The sequence below is a fragment of the Podarcis cretensis genome (genome assembly GCF_951804945.1).
Source record: "Podarcis cretensis genome assembly, chromosome: Z".
Lineage (NCBI taxonomy): Eukaryota > Metazoa > Chordata > Lepidosauria > Squamata > Lacertidae > Podarcis > Podarcis cretensis.
In genome coordinates this window covers 2,751,635-2,768,096 of record NC_137184.1, presented here as the reverse complement: position 1 = coordinate 2,768,096, position 16,462 = coordinate 2,751,635, and the positions used below count along the sequence as shown (strand labels likewise).

Sequence of the window (16,462 nt, the reverse complement as noted above, 5' to 3'; positions counted from 1 at the left end):
CGACTTCATAAAACTTAGGGAAGTGCTGGGTGAGATCCCATGGACAGTAATACTAAAAGGAAAGGGAGTTCATGATGGCTGGGAGTTTGTTAAGAGGGAGATAGTAAAAGCACAACTTCAGGCAATACCAATGAGACGGAAACATGGAAGGTGCCTAAAGAAGCCAGGGTGGCTATCTAAAGAACTTTTAACTGAGTTAAGATTAAAAAAGGATGTGTACAAAAAATGGAAAAGGGGGGAAACCACCAAAGAGGAATTCAAACAAATAGCCAGCAGAGGAAACAGCCCAGAATAACTAAGGAGATAGTACAAGAATACTTGGCTAGTTTAGATGTATTCAAGTCTCCAGGGCCAGATGAACTGCATCCAGGAGTATTAAAAGAACTGGCAGATGTGATCTCAGAACCACTGGCAGTCATCTTTGAGAATTCCTGGAGAACAGGCGAAGTCCCGGCAGACTGGAGGAGGGCAAATGTTCCTATTTTCAAAAAGTTGAAAAGAGAGGACCCAAATAATTACCACCCAGTCAGTCTGACATCAATACCAGGGAAGATTCTGGAGCAGATCATTAAGCAAACAGTCTGTGAGCACCTAGAAAGGAATACTGTGATCACCAATAGTCAGCATGGATTTCTGAAAAATAAGTCATGTCAGACTAACCTGATCTCATTTTTTGACAGAATTACAAGCCTGGTAGATGAAGGGAACGCAGTGGATGTAGCCTACCTTGATTTCAGCAAGGCATTTGACAAGGTGCCCCATGATATTCTTGTAAAGAAGCTGGTAAAATGCGGACTTGACTATGCTACCACTCAGTGGATTTGTAACTGGCTGACTGACAGAACCCAAAGGGTGCTCATCAATGGTTCCTCTTCATCCTGGAGAAGAGTGACTAGTGGAGTGCCACAGGGTTCTGTCTGGGGCCCGGTCTTATTCAACATCTTTATCATTAGATCCCTTAGACCTATCCAGTTACCGCCCAGTTTCAAATCTTCCATACCTGGGTAAGGTAATTGAGAGAGCGGTTGCTGAACAGCTTGGTAGGTTTCTGGAGGAAACATCGGCATTAGATCCATTTCAGTCCGGTTTCCGTCCTGGTTTTGGGACGGAGACGGCTCTGGTTGCCCTAACAGATGATCTCCGTAGACAACTGGATCGAGGTGGGTCAGGACTGCTGATCCTTTTAGATTTGTCAGCAGCCTTTGACATGGTCGATCATGATCTTCTGGACCACCGCCTCGCAGACGTGGGGATGCAGGGCATAGCCCGTAACTGGTTGTGCTCTTTTATCTCTGGTCGGGGACAGAGGGTGGCACAAGGAGGGAAATGTCGTCGCGCCACTCCTTGGTGTGTGGAGTGCCACAGGGCGCAATTCTCTCCCTAATGCTTTTTAACATCTTTATGCGCCCCCTTGCCCAGATTATCTGGAGCTTTGGGCTGGGCTGTCACCAATATGCTGATGACACTCAGCTCTATCTGCTGATGGATGGCCACACTGACTCGACCCCGAACACACTGACCAGATGCTTGGAAGCTGTGGCTGGATGGTTTCGTGGGAGCCGATTGAAACTAAATCCTTCGAAGACAGAGGTCCTATGGCTAGGTCGGGATGGCATGGGGATGAGGGACCAACTCCCTTCTCTTGCGGGGGCCCAATTAGTGCCATTGCCTTCCGTTAAGAGTTTGGGTGTAATCCTTGACGCCTCCCTTTCCATGGAGGCGCAGGTTACAGCAACAGCCAAGGCGACATTTTTCCACCTTCGCCGCATCAAGCAGTTGGTCCCTTACCTTTCCCGCCCCAACATGGCCACAGTGATCCATGCGACGGTCATCTCCAGGCTTGACTACTGTAATTCGCTCTATGCGGGGCTGCCCTTGAAACTGTCCCAGAAACTCCAGCGGGTACAGAATGCTGCAGCGAGGCTCCTCACGGGGTCTCTGCCATGGGAGCATATTCATCCAGTGCTTTTCAAGCTGCACTGGCTCCCGGTGGAGTACAGGGTCAGATTTAAGGTGCTGCTTTTGACCTTTAAAGCCCTTCACGGCCTAGGACCCTCGTACCTACGGGACCGCCTCTCCCGGTATGCCCCACGGAGAGCCTCAAGGTCCATAAATAGCAACACCCTAGTGGTCCCAGGCCCTAAGGAAGTTAGATTGGCTTCAATCAGAGCCAACACTCTGTCTCTTGAGACCAGGGCCCTGCAGGATCTGATTTCTTTCCGCAGGGCCTGTAAGACAGAGTTGTTCCGCCTGGCCTTTGGCTTGAAGCCAATTTGATTCCCTCCCTCCCCCCCCCCCTCTCTTTTTTATTTTCCTTCTCCTCCTGCGATGAGGCTACATTTTGATATTTTAATGTTCCATTATTTTAATGTTGTATTTTATTTTTGTTTTTAAGTTGTAATCATTCTTCTTGTTTTTATTATTGTTTGTAAGCCGCTCTGAGCCCGGCCTTGGCTGGGGAGAGCGGGGTATAAATAAAAAAATATTATTATTATTATTATTATTATTATTATTATTATTATCAACGACTTGGATGATGGACTCAAGGGCATCCTGATCAAATTTGCAGATGACACCAAACTGGGAGGGGTGGCTAACACCCCAGAGGACAGGATCACACTTCAAAATGACCTTGACAGATTAGAGAACTGGGCCAAAACAAACAAGATGAATTTTAACAGGGAGAAATGTAAAGTATTGCACTTGGGCAAAAAAAATGAGAGGCACAAATACAAGATGGGTGACACCTGGCTTGAGAGCAGTACATGTGAAAAGGATCTAGGAGTCTTGGTTACCCACAAACTTAACATGAGCCAACAGTGTGACGCGGCAGCTAAAAAAGCCAATGCAATTCTGGGCTGCATCAATAGGAGTATAGCATCTAGATCAAGGGAAGTAATAGTGCCACTGTACTCTGCTCTGGTCAGACCTCACCTGGAGTACTGTGTCCAGTTCTGGGCACCACAGTTCAAGAAGGACACTGACAAACTGGAATGTGTCCAGAGGAGGGCAACCAAAATGGTCAAAGGTCTGGAAACGATGCCTTATGAGGAACGGCTAAGGGAGCTGGGCACGTTTAGCCTGGAGAAGAGGAGGTTAAGGGGTGATATGATATGAGGAGGAATTAAAGAACCTTTTATTGAGGGTGAAAGAGGAGAGTGCAAAATATGGTCTGAAGCTCAACATCAAAAAAACGAAGATCATGGCTACTGGTCCCATCACCTCCTGGCAAATAGAAGGGGAAGAAATGGAGGCAGTGAGAGATTTTACTTTCTTGGGCTCCATGATCACTGCAGATGGTGACAGCAGCCACAAAATTAAAAGACGCCTGCTTCTTGGGAGAAGGGCAATGACAGGCCTAGACAGCATCTTGAGAAGTAGAGACATCACCTTGCCAACAAAGGTCCGTATAGTTAAAGCTATGGTTTTCCCAGTAGTGATGTATGGAAGTGAGAGCTGGACCACAAAGAAGGCTGATCGCCGAAGAATTGATGCTTTTGAATTATGGTGCTGGAGGAGACTCTTGAGAGTCCCATGGACTGCAAGAAGATCAAACCTCTCCATTCTGAAGGAAATCAGCCCTGAGTGCTCACTGGAAGGACAGATTGTGAAGCTGAGGCTCCAGTACTTTGGCCACCTCATGAGAAGAGAAGACTCCCTGGAGAAGACCCTGATGTTGGGAAAGATGGAGGGTACAAGGAGAAGGGGGCGACAGAGGACGAGATGGTTGGATAGTGTTTTCGAGGTTACCAGCATGAGTCTGACCAAGCTGCGGGGGGCAGTGGAGGACAGGAGTGCCTGGCGTTCTCTGGTCCATGGGGTCACGAAGAGTCGGACACGACTAAACGACTAAACAACAAATGATAGCCATGTTCAAATATATAAAAGGATGTCACATAGAGGAGGGAGAAAGGTTGTTTTCTGCTGCTCCAGAGAAGCGGACACGGAGCAATGGATCCAAACTACAAGAAAGAAGATTCCACCTAAACATTAGGAAGAACTTCCTGACAGTAAGAGCTGTTCGACAGTGGAATTTGCTGCCAAGGAGTGTGGTGGGGTCTCCTTCTTTGGAGGTTTTTAAGAAGAGGCTTGACAACCATATGTCAGGAGTGCTCTGATGGTGTTTCCTGCTTGGCAGGGGGTTGGACTCGATGATCAATTGCATTGCAGATAAATTAGTCCTGCCCCCAACATAATGCCTCCCCCCCCCAAAAAAAAATTGGCTATGTTAAAATAAAATAAAAAACCAGAAACTTTCCCCCAAAAACTTTGTGTGGAATGTAAAGAGTTCTTGAATAAAGTTTCTCAGAATTGCAGTTTCGTCCTAGGTGAGAGGCAGAGACATTATTTGCAATAAAGCGATTTTGCTGCTATTATTGGAGCTGTTTTCTGCTTACTCAGCAACAAAACAGCAACAGTAATGTTTAGTATTTGCAGTGATACTTTTCTAGAAAAAAAGGTGCAACAACACCATGACTCACGAGAACTCACCTTGTTCTCTTATAATGGCAATGGTGCCTACCTGAGAGGTGTGGAACTGAATTCCGGTGAGTTCTGGCTGAACCCCCCCCCCCTGAGTATTTGCATATGTTATTTTGATAATCCTTAACAACAACCCCATGAAGTAGGTCATGCTGCAGAAGAGGGGCTGAGGCTGAATCAAGCTAGAAAATATAGTTGAATAGGAATTTCCTAGCTTAATAGGAAGTGTGATAGGAATTTTATGGTCTTAGATATACGGCAACGTTCATAACCACACGTACATAGATCAGCACAGGAAAGCCAACCTGGAACCATTTTGATTCCTAAACTGAGCAAATGTTTCTCTGCATGGTCAAAATGGAAAAGCCTCCCCATTGTCTCTTCCTTCACAAATCCTGTCTTAATCTGTGTTTGAATAAAGGTGTGAGCCTGTGACCTGGCCCAGGAAATAAGTATTTTACCACTACAAAAGAATGGCCAGGCTCCCCAGGAAATCCAATCAAGTAACCTGCCAGACAGGAGATAAACAAGGACAAGAGAAAAACAACATTTAAATTTCTGTGATGTAGGTGGGATGTATCTGAGGGGTGGTCTTAGGTTACACCCCTTCTGTGATGTATGCATAATGTTTCTGGGGGTGGTCTTGATCTACAGGAGGGGAATTTCAAAAGTCTTTATAAGCCCTTGCACAGCATTTTGTGGGGCCTCTTCCTCTCCTGTGTGTGAGGGGAGCACCCTGTTGCAACAGATCAATAAAGATCAAGCTTACTAGCTGCTTTGCTTCTCAATATTCTCTGGTTGGCCTCTGTTATTTTCTCCTACCAATAGGGAACCTATGTAAGGACTCTATATGGGCTCTTGGATACCCCATAAGGGAAAAAGGGCATATTTTTATTTACAACAGAAGCAATCTCCTACCAAGGAACATAACATAGAAGGTTTAAGCCCCAAACAGCCCTGTGAGGTGGCTGAGGCCTACAGGTTAGGTCCGATGGCTACAAGCCATAATGGCTCTATGCTACTACCAGTATCAGAGATGCTTCTAAACACTAGTTAATGGAAATCACTATTGGGGTCAGAGTGCTGTTGCACTCATGTTCTGCTTCTGGGGCAGGACCAGCTGAGGAAATGTTGGCACCTGGGGTGAACCACAAAATGGAGCCCTCTCCTTTAGAGAAAAAGGGTTGAGTGAAGATAGGGAACAAAGTGGGAGGATCAAAATCACCTTTGGTGGCCTTCACTGCCTCCTGGGGGAGCAAGTTCAATAGTTTGACTATTTGCTGCATGAAGAAGTGCTTTCTTTTATCTGTCGGAAGTCCTCCAACATTTCACTTCATTGGATTTCTAGTGTCATGCAAGAGGGGCTGCAATGTTTATTCTCAGGAGAGTAATGGCTTAATCTATTAAAAGAGCCCTGCTACCAACTTCTGAAAGCCAGAAGCCTAGGAAGTGCTTGCCCAGCTTTGGAAAGCTGCGAGAGCCCTGCAGCCTCCTCCCCAGAGTCAGTTGCCTCACTTAGCTACAGTAGAGGACAGGGGTAAGTAACCTAAGGCCCAGGGGCCGGATGCAGCCCAATCCCCTTCTCAATCCAGCCTGTGGACAGTCCGGGAATCAGTGTGTTTTTACATGTGTCCTTTTATTTAAAATGTGTCTCTGGGTTACTTGTGGGGCATAGGAATTCGTTCATTCCCCCCCTCCAAAATATAGTCCGGCCCACCACATGGTCTGAGGGATAGTGGAACCAGCCCACGGCTGAAAAAGGTTGCTGACCCCTGGTATAGGATCTAGGATCCAGCAGTTTTCCTGCACAGGATGCCATCAAAGTCTGTCCATTTCGTCTGACTTTGGGAGTGCTGTGCTAGGGATCAGGGGGTGAGATTGGCAATTTTCCTGCTCAGGGTGTTGAGGTGAGGTGATGCAAAATTGAGACAGTCCACTTGGGGGGGTGCCAAGTATCACAAATATGGGAGAGTTGCTGAGTTGCCACAAAACTGAGAAGACCCATAACTGAGAAGATCTACTTGGGGGCAACAAGTTATGGAAGATAGCAAAGTCTGCCCATTTTGTCTGGCTTTGGAAAGCTGTCATAGCCCTGGCACACAGGTCTCCATTTTATGGAAAATTACAAAGTGATGCTGTCAGAGCAGTGGCAGAAGCCTAGGAAGTGCTTGGCTAGCTTTGAGAAGGAACAAAGAGTTTTGGTACCCTGCCAGAGCTCTGCAGCCTCTTTCCCAGAGCCAGACAGCAGTGTGAAGTAGAGGTGTGAAGTAGAGGCCTTAGTCAGGTCAATAAACACCATAAACAGGGGTTGGTTTCACTCTCTACTTTTTTCTTGAAGCTGTCTAGCAGTGAAAATCATGTCCACTGTCCCCCTAGAACAGTGATGGCAAAAGTTGACCCTCCAGCTGTTTTGGGACTACAACTCCCATCATCCCTAGCTAACAGGACCAGTGATCAGGGATTATGGGAATTGTAGTCCCAAAACAGCTGGAGAGCCAAGTTTGGCCATCACTGCCCTAGAAGGTCGAAATTGGCCTCCACAGTCACTTATAGACTCACTGTTCATAGAAGAAAATCTTACTCAGCTACGAGTGATCACCAAAGAAGAAAAAGTAGCAGAGGTGCCAACTTGAATAAAATAGAGGGGCAAGTAAGCCCTGAACTGCATAATCGATCACATGATGTGGTTCACAGACAGTTTGAATGGCAATGCCCATCAACTTTGGGGGGAATGGTCACCTCAAATATTTTATTGGGTGATCTGAAGGCCCCTCAGCAAGGCCCCTGGCTCTGGAAAGGAGGCTCCAGGGCTCTGGCAGGGTCCTACAGCCTTTCTCTTCTTCCCAAAGTTGGGTGCCAATAATTGCCTCCCCTAAGTGGAACCGCCCCCAACTGAACTGTCTGTTTTGTGCCAGCTTGCCTCAACACCCTGTGTCGATCTCTCCGCCTGGTTCAGGGTCCAAGAGTCCTTCTCTCCACTTCCTAGGCATCCCAAAGCCCTTGCACTGCTCTCTCAATGCCATATAAAATGGAGGGGCTTCGGTAATCTTTAATAAAATTGTGCCCTATGCAAGGCCAATATTTGATGCCCTTGAATGGATCTTCTCGGTTATAGATCTTCTCGGAGCCATGTGCAGGAAAATTGCAGATGTCCCGCACTGCGGCAAGCAAGGCGCCTGGCTCCAGGTAGGAGGTTCCAGGATTCTGTCAGGGTCCTAAAGTCCTTCCCTCCTTCCCAAAGCCCGGTGTAAGACCAATATTTGGCGTCCCCAAGTGGATTCTCACAGTTATGGGTCTTCTCAATTTTGTGAACCTCAGCACCACTTCTGGCTTGAGGGAGGCAGTGCCAGGGCTCTGGCAGCATCCCAGAGCCCTTGCGCGGTCCTCCCAAGGCCAAACAAAATGGACGGGCCTTTGTAATCTTCCATAAAATGGCGCCTGTGGAGGCCAATATTTGGTGCCCCCAAGTGGATCTTCTCAATTTTGCAGCACCTCAACACCACTTCCGGCTTTGGGAAGGTGGTGTCAGGGCTCTGACAGCATCCCAGAGCCCTTGCGCGGTCCTCCCAAGGCCAAACAAAATGGAAGGGCCTTTGTAATCTTCCATAAAATGGTGTCCTGTGGAGGCCAATATTTGGCGCCCCGGCTTTGGGAAGGTGGTGTCAGGGCTCTGACAGCATCCCAGAGCCCTTGCGCGGTCCTCCCAAGGCCAAACAAAATGGAAGGGCCTTTGTAATCTTCCATAAAATGGTGTCCTGTGGAGGCCAATATTTGGCGCCCCGGCTTTGGGAAGGTGGTGTCAGGGCTCTGACAGCATCCCAGAGCCCTTGCGCGGTCCTCCCAAGGCCAAACAAAATGGAAGGGCCTTTGTAATCTTCCATAAAATGGCGTCCTGTGGAGGCCAATATTTGGCGCCCCGGCTTTGGGAAGGTGGTGTCAGGGCTCTGACAGCATCCCAGAGCCCTTGCGCGGTCCTCCCAAGGCCAAACAAAATGGAAGGGCCTTTGTAATCTTCCATAAAATGGCGTCCTGTGGAGGCCAATATTTGGCGCCCCGGCTTTGGGAAGGTGGTGTCAGGGCTCTGACAGCATCCCAGAGCCCTTGCACGGTCCTCCCAAGGCCAAACAAAATGGAAGGGCCTTTGTAATCTTCCATAAAATGGCGTCCTGTGGAGGCCAATATTTGGCGCCCCGGCTTTGGGAAGGTGGTGTCAGGGCTCTGACAGCATCCCAGAGCCCTTGCGCGGTCCTCCCAAGGCCAAACAAAATGGAAGGGCCTTTGTAATCTTCCATAAAATGGTGTCCTGTGGAGGCCAATATTTGGCGCCCCGGCTTTGGGAAGGTGGTGTCAGGGCTCTGACAGCATCCCAGAGCCCTTGCGCGGTCCTCCCAAGGCCAAAATGGCACCCTGTGGAGGCCAATATTTGGCGCCCCCAAGTGGATCCTCACAGTTATGGATCTTCTCAATTTTGCAGCACCTCAGCACCACTTCCGGCTTTGGGAAGGTGGTGCCAGGGCTCTGACAGCATCCCAGAGCCCTTGCACTGTCCTCCAAAGGGCAAACAAAATGGAAGGGCCTTTGTATTTTCCCATAAAATGGTGCCAATATTTAGCGCCCCCAAGTGGACGTCTCAATTTTGTGCCACCTTGCCTCAGCACCCTGTAAAGCACCTGGCTCAATGTCCAAGAGTCCTTACTGCCACTTTCTGGGCATCCAGCTTTGGGAAGGCAATGCCAGGGCTCTGGGGCATCCCTCAGCCCTTGCACCGCCCTACCAATGCCAGGCACAATGAAGGCACTTTGGTAATCTTTAATAAAATTGTGTCCTATGTGAAGCCAATATTTGATGCCCCTGAATGGTCATAGATCTTCTCAGAGTCATGTGCAGGAAAACTGCAGATCTCCCACACTGTGGCCAGCAAGGTGCCTGGCATCGGGTAGGAGGCTCCAGGGCTCTGGTAGGGTCCTAAAGCCCTTCTCTCCTTCCCAAAGCCAGGTGTGAGGACAATATTTGCTGCCCCCAAGTGGATCTTCTCAATTTTGCACCACTAATCTCAGCACCTTGTGCACAGAAACTACCAATCTCCTGAACTGCAGCTAAGCAAGCCCCCTGGCTCTGTGAAGAAGGCTTCAGGGCATTGGCAGGTCCCAGAGCCCTTCCATCGTTCTCAAAGGTGGGCAAGCGCTTACCAAGCTTTGGGAAGAAGACCCTGAAATGTATCTTTGCAGAGCAAGGGCAGTTTTCCTGTGCAGGGTGCCCAGCCAAAGTAATGTCAAAAGCAGTGCTGAGCTGCCACAAAATCTAGAAGACCCACATGGAGGCGGTAAGTTATGGAAGATTGCAAAGTCTGTCCACTTTGTCTGTGTTTAGGAGGGATGCTGCCACAGTCCTGCTACTGCCTTCCCAAAACTGGAAGCCTAGGAAACCCTTTCCCAGCTTTATGGAGGGAAGGGCTCTAGGACTCTACCAGAGCCCTGGAGTATCCTTCCCAGACCCAGGTGCCTTGCTCAGTGTAGTGCTGGATCTGGGATCCGGCAGTTTTTCTTAACAGGATGCCAAGCTGAGGTGGCACAAAATTGGTAAGTTCCATTACCAATAATAACCACTTGGTGGCGCTATAGGTACTGTGCAGTGGAACTACTATGCTTAATTTTGTTTCTTCTAAAGATAGTTTCCAAGAAATGAAGTTGCCCTTCAGCTATGGGCTTTTAAGGGCTTCTGTTTTGTTACTTCAGGAGAGCCATCCCCTTATCACACTTCAACGACAAGACATCCGCTAAGGAGTAACTCTACCAAAGGCCCTCAACTGCTGCAGCCAAGCTGGTGCCAAACCTATTGCTCTGCTTTCCTTTGGACCACATCAGTGAGGCCCAGAGGAGGGTCTTGTAAGCCCAGGACTTCCATACACACTGCCAGACCTGTGCCCCAGAGAGGTCACTTTGGTGCTGCAAATGCAGCAAAAACATCATAAATGGTGGGTCTTGTACATATCCCTTTGCCTCAGCCTTTTCAGCCACCTGCTAGCTAGAGTTACAAGGACAGAAGCAGTTGGTGGGGGTGTGCATGCATTTCACTCTGCTATTTTGCTGCAAGTGTATTGCGTCTCCTAAGGACGGATGGAGGGCTCTGAGACCCTGCCTCTGAGCTTCCTTCCCAGAGCCAAGCGCCTTGCTTAGCCGCAGTGCGGGATTTGGAGCACTGGAAGAGTGAGTTAAAGTAAATCAAAATAAGATTTAAAAATAAAAATAAAACAGACACATGAAAAATGTTTTAAAAGGCAGAGGAAAAAACAATAACAAAACAACAAAAATGCAATTAAGGTTACAGAACTATTTAGCATATATGTAAATTGATTAAATTTATCAAGATTCAGGTAGGTAGCTGTGTTGGTCTGACGCAGCTGGGGTGGAAATAAAAATTGTCCAGTAGCACCTTAGAGTGCTTTGTGCATGCACATGAAAGCTTATACCCAGACCAAACTTAGTTGGTTTCTAAGGTGCTACTGGATAATTTTTTTAAAAAAATTTATTTGTTTCCCTCAAGTATATGTTTGTTCATAGCTTACTATGGTTTTGGTAAATACATTCCAAATATAATTAAAATTGCCCATGCATTATCTTCGTCTGGGTTGCAAGAGTTGTCATGACATCTATCCACAGAGGTCATATTTTTGTCCTTCCAACGTATTAATATCAATTGTTTGGCAGATGTAAGGGAACAGAGAACCTATTTACATTGACCAATTTCAAGCCCCATATATTAGGTATATAGTTTAAGATTATGTTATCTTCTGAAATTTTAATTTATTCCCCATAATAGTATTTATGCATTCCAATAGTCCCGCCCCCAATTTGCAAACACATAACACTGTATAAACATAGGTTTCAAACAAGCATTTTATTGCATCTCCAGTGTTTATGCAGTCATAATGGAATCCAATAAACTTGAAATAAAATTTTTTGTTGTATGAAACTCAAGTTTATAATCTAATGACCTTAGACATGAAGGCTAAAACATTATCCCATTGTTTAACTAAGATGGGGCTTGCTAATTCTTTCTTTCTTTCATTTCTCAAAGTCTGTGCGTCAAATTGATCAATTGTTGTTTAGTCGTTTAGTCGTGTCCGACTCTTCGTGACCCCATGGACCAGAGAACGCCAGGCACTCCTGTCCTCCACTGCCCCCCGCAGCTTGGTCAGACTCATGCTGGTAACCTCGAAAACACTATCCAACCATCTCGTCCTCTGTCGCCCCCTTCTCCTTGTACCCTCCATCTTTCCCAACATCAGGGTCTTCTCCAGGGAGTCTTCTCTTCTCATGAGGTGGCCAAAGTACTGGAGCCTCAGCTTCACAATCTGTCCTTCCAGTGAGCACTCAGGGCTGATTTCCTTCAGAATGGAGAGGTTTGATCTTCTTGCAGTCCATGGGACTCTCAAGAGTCTCCTCCAGCACCATAATTCAAAAGCATCAATTCTTCGGCGATCAGCCTTCTTTATGGTCCAGCTCTCACTTCCATACATCACTACTGGGAAAACCATAGCTTTAACTATACGGACCTTTGTTGGCAAGGTGATGTCTCTACTTCTCAAGATGCTGTCTAGGCCTGTCATTGCCCTTCTCCCAAGAAGCAGGCGTCTTTTAATTTCGTGGCTGCTGTCACCATCTGCAGTGACACTAAATATATACTAAAAGTAGTATCTGGTTTTTTAACCTATAAGGACGCAATCAAGCACTCAAATAACCTTACCCGATTGCAGTTTTGCACAGGTGGGGCAGCGGCGGCAGAATAAATAAATGGAGAGTGGGTCTCCTCTGCTCCCATTTATCATTTAATTATTTACTTCCCACTGCCCTGTCCACATAAAGCTGTGATCCCATAAGTAAAATAAGAATAAGATGATAAGATGTGAGTTACCTGTAGTGGCACTATCAGGACAGGACTTGCAGGGGTTTAAAGTACAGGGTTCAATTGGGATAGCTCTGTCAGTAAAGCATGGGACTCTTAATCTGAGGGTTGTGTCCCACTTTGGGCAAAAGATTCCTGCATTGAAGGGGGTTGAACTATCAGCGGTTCTCAACCTGTGGGTCCCCAGATGTTGTTGGACTACAACTCCCATCATCCCTGAGCTCTGGCCTTGCTAGCTAGGGGTGATGGGAGTTTTAGTTCACCAACATCTGGGGACCCACAGGTTGAGAAAGGCTGGACTAGATCAACGTTTCCCAAACTAGGGTCCCCACCTGTTTTCTGACTACAACTCCCATCATCCCTACCTAGCAGGACCTGTAGTCAGGGATGGTGGGAATTGTAGTCCAAAAACCACTGGAGACCCAAGTTTGGGGAAGCCCGGACCAGATGATTTGCATGGTCCCTTCCAACTCTATGATTCTATGATGGATGGCGACTCATCTACATGTGCTCCAAAGCACATGCCCTCTTCTTCATTTACTATTCTCTTTGGAGAACTGGCCCAGAAAAGGAGCTAAGCCCACACATGAGACAACTTGCCACAGAGGCAAGAGCATTCACATCACATATGATTCTGGAGACCTCTGTTTGAATCTTTACTCAGCCATGAAGTACTGTGGATCAGCGTATGACCACCTCTCCCAAACCAGGCGTACCTCTCACAAGGATGTTAAAGGTAAAAAAGGTAAAGGTACTCCTGCCCGTACGGGCCAGTCTTGACAGACTCTGGGGTTGTGCGCCCATCTCACTTAAGAGGCCAGGGGCCAGCGCTGTCCGGAGACACTTCCGGGTCACGTGGCCAGCGTGGCATCGCTGCTCTGGCCAGAGCCAGAGCCGCACACGGAAACGCCGTTTACCTTCCCGCTGGTAAGCGGTCCCTATTTATCTACTTGCACCCGGAGGTGCTTTCGAACTGCTAGGTTGGCAGGCGCTGGGACCGAGCAGCGGGAGCGCACCCCGCCGCAGGGATTCGAACCGCCGACCTTTCGATCGGCAAGCCCTAGGCGCTGAGGCTTTAACCCACAGCGCCACCTGCGTCCCTCACAAGGATGTTGCGTGGATTAAAAATACCACAAGTGCTGCCCTGGCGGCAGGGGCAGAGAGATTTAAATACAGGTGCAGAATACAGGGAAGTTAACAGAAACTATATAAGAAATATGTAACTGTGTGGTATAAGATAATCAACAGATAAAGGACAGCAAGACTAATTGGAAGTCATTTTTAATTTCTTGTTTTACAATAGTTCACATCATTGAGAGTACAAATGATGCTAGTTATAAGAATTGTGTTGTTTCATATATTGCTACTGTCTGTCAATTTATAGTTTGTTTATTTGATTGTATGTTTGTCTATTGGTTTGTTTGCTTTCCTGGCATAAATGTATCTGCAGTGGTACCTCGGGTTAAGAACTTAATTCGTTCCGGAGGTCCGTTCTTAAGACCTGAGGTACCACTTTAGCTAATGGGGCGATTTCTGTTCTCATCCTGAGGTAAATTTCTTAACCCGAGGTACTATTTCTGGGTTAGCGGAGTCTGTAACCTGAAGTGTATGTAACCTGAAGCGTCTGTAACCCGAGGTACCACTGTATTTTAAAACAATATACACAAGTTGTAAATAAAATATTATACATACATACAGAAGACATGCCTAGCTGTCCTCACCCGCCCCCCTCGCCTGTCCCCCCCACCCATGCCAATAGCGGACTTCCGAGGTCTTCCGGCCTTTGCCGGACTCCAATTCCCGTCAGCCCTAACCATTGGCCGCGCCGGCTGCCGGCTGACGGGAGTTGGAGTCCAACTCAACAACCGTTGGCAACCTCGCGCGCGTCCCAAAACAGGACGCAAGCCGCTCAGCTCCCATAGCAACCGACGGGAGGAGGCGTGGCTCTTGTGACGCCACGCGCGCCCCCGGCCTGTGCCCAAGAGGGGGCCGGGCAGGAGCGCGCGCGAGCGCCAAAGAGAGCGCCTGTGGCGGCCGGGCGATCGGGTTGGGGTCACGAGGGCGGCGGCGGCGGCGGGGGTTTGAACCGTCCAATGGGGGAGCGGCGTGCGGCGTGCCGGGGGCGGAGCCGGAAGTCGGCCTGTGCGTCCTGGAGCTGCAGCTGTTCGTCGGCGGCGCCGTGCCGCTGCGGTGGGAGTTCCTGTCCTCGCGCGGCGGCGGCGGTGGCGGCGCCCCAACGGTGCCAAGGTCTCCATGGCAGCACCAGCAGCCTCTGCAGCTACCGCCGCCTCATCCACGGCTTTGAGGACGTCGTGAGGCGGCGGTTGCGAAGCCGCTTAAGAACCCCATGGTGAGCCGGGGGCAGGAGGCTGAGGAAACGGCGGCTGGGAGCGTTGCTTGGAGTGGGGAATGAGGGCAAGGCGGGGGATCCTGGCACAGGAGGAGGAGGAAAAGGAACGGTGCAAATGCAAGAAAAAAACACACACACCAAGCATCTACCAGAGTGGATTTCAATTGCTGCAGCAGTCAGATAAATCATATAAGCGGTTTGCCAAGACCACCTGCAATTTCTAAGTCATCCATTGGAGGGAGGGCAAAGAATGTGGGAACCATCGCTTCAGCTGCTGTGGGACTTCCAAGCCCCATCGTCACTAACCATTGGCCTTGCATAGTGTGTCTGACGGGAATTATAGTCCAACAGTATCTGGAAGGGCACACACATGTTCGTTGAGGCTGTTGGGAATTGTAGTCCAAAACATCTAGAGGCCAGCAAATTGACAATGGTACATGAGTTAGTTCTCAAGAGATAGAGAGGCTGTGGACTCTCAGATTTTCAGCACTGGACAGCATGGGCAATGATTAGTGACTGTGGGAGTTGTAGTTCAGCAACATCTAGAGGCCCTTTGGGGTGTAAGCATATACTAGTCCTTGGTACGTAAAGCAGACTGTGCTAATAGCCTAAATATAACTATCTGGGCTTGAGGCTAATAAATGGGTAGTTTGCAAGAAGCACAGAGTTATGTAGATAACAGTATGAATGTTCAGTCAGTCGTTTTTGGATTCACTGCTGTAGCTGTGTACTGGAAACAAGAATGCTTGCTGTTTTAAATTGGTGGCTTCATTTTATTTTCTAGGTTTTCCCCTTCTTTCAGGAGTGGAGTAATTGTCACAACTCAAAAAAACGCATCACCAGAATCTGACACTCTCCTGCTAACTGTATGTAATTGTACCACGTAGCATAAGTTAGCCATAGTGCAAATTTTTAAGAAGGGGTTGTCTCCACATGATGAGGGCAGCAAGAACGGAATGTATGCTATGCTATATGTATTCATAGATGGTCACTAGGGAAGTTATCAAAACACTCTAGCGGTCATTAAATGGAGGCAGGGAATGGCGTTTACACTTTGTGAAGGTATGTACTGAGGTAAGGTACAAACATAGTTTAAGATGTAAAGAGTTTTATATACAGAGTTTCTATTCCAGGCATTCCACTCATAGTTGAAATACAATGTTTTAAGTTAATCCCAGAAAAATAATGGGTATTTAGTTTAGCGTCTGTATTCCAGAGTATTTTATTGAGTGTTTTTTTAAAAAAAATGAAGGTGAGCGGGAGCATGCACAGCTGCTTGATTAGCATACAGTGGTGCCTCGCAAGACGAAAAGAATCCGTTCCGCGAGTCTCTTCGTCTAGCGGTTTTTTCGTCTTGCGAAGCAAGCCCATTGACGGCTTAGCGGCTTAGCGCTATTAGCGGTTTAGCAGCTTAGCGGATAAGCGGCTTAGAAAAAAGGGGGGGGAGGGAAAAAACCCCGCAGGAACTCGCAAGACATTTTCGTCTTGCGAAGCAAGCCCATAGGAAATTCGTTTTGCGAAGCACCTCCAAAACGGAAAACTCTTTCGTCTAGCGAGTTTTCCGTCTTGCGAGGCATTCGTCTTGCGGGGCACCACTGTATTCTCAAAATCTCTTGGACACACTGCACAAGGTCATAAGATGCTCTTTGGAGACAGTGATCTGGTTTGGAGGCAGTGTAGTTTAGCTGTTAAACCTTAGCATGGGATGGGAACTTTCGGTCCTCC

The 16,462-nt window shown here is 47.9% G+C and overlaps 1 protein-coding gene and 1 long non-coding RNA gene across 4 annotated transcripts in view; one reads left to right on the top strand and one right to left on the bottom strand.

Moving 5' to 3' along the window:
- The window catches only part of LOC307207980, a 68,374-nt gene that overhangs the window by 30,458 nt on the left and 21,454 nt on the right, over nucleotides 1–16,462 (bottom strand). The gene's annotated exons all lie outside the window — the stretch shown is intronic.
- The window catches only part of ODF2 (outer dense fiber of sperm tails 2), a 36,335-nt gene continuing 34,338 nt past the window's right edge, over nucleotides 14,466–16,462 (top strand). Inside the window, exons 1-2 of one of the 3 annotated variants that reach the window (XM_079962023.1) lie at nucleotides 14,466–14,737; nucleotides 15,522–15,603. In XM_079962023.1, the coding sequence (XP_079818149.1) occupies nucleotides 14,481–14,737; nucleotides 15,522–15,603 (339 nt within the window). In that variant the 5' untranslated portion in view covers nucleotides 14,466–14,480. The remainder of the gene's footprint in view (nucleotides 14,738–15,521; nucleotides 15,604–16,462) is intronic. The other 2 variants (XM_079962025.1, XM_079962024.1) reach the window with 2 other exon arrangements.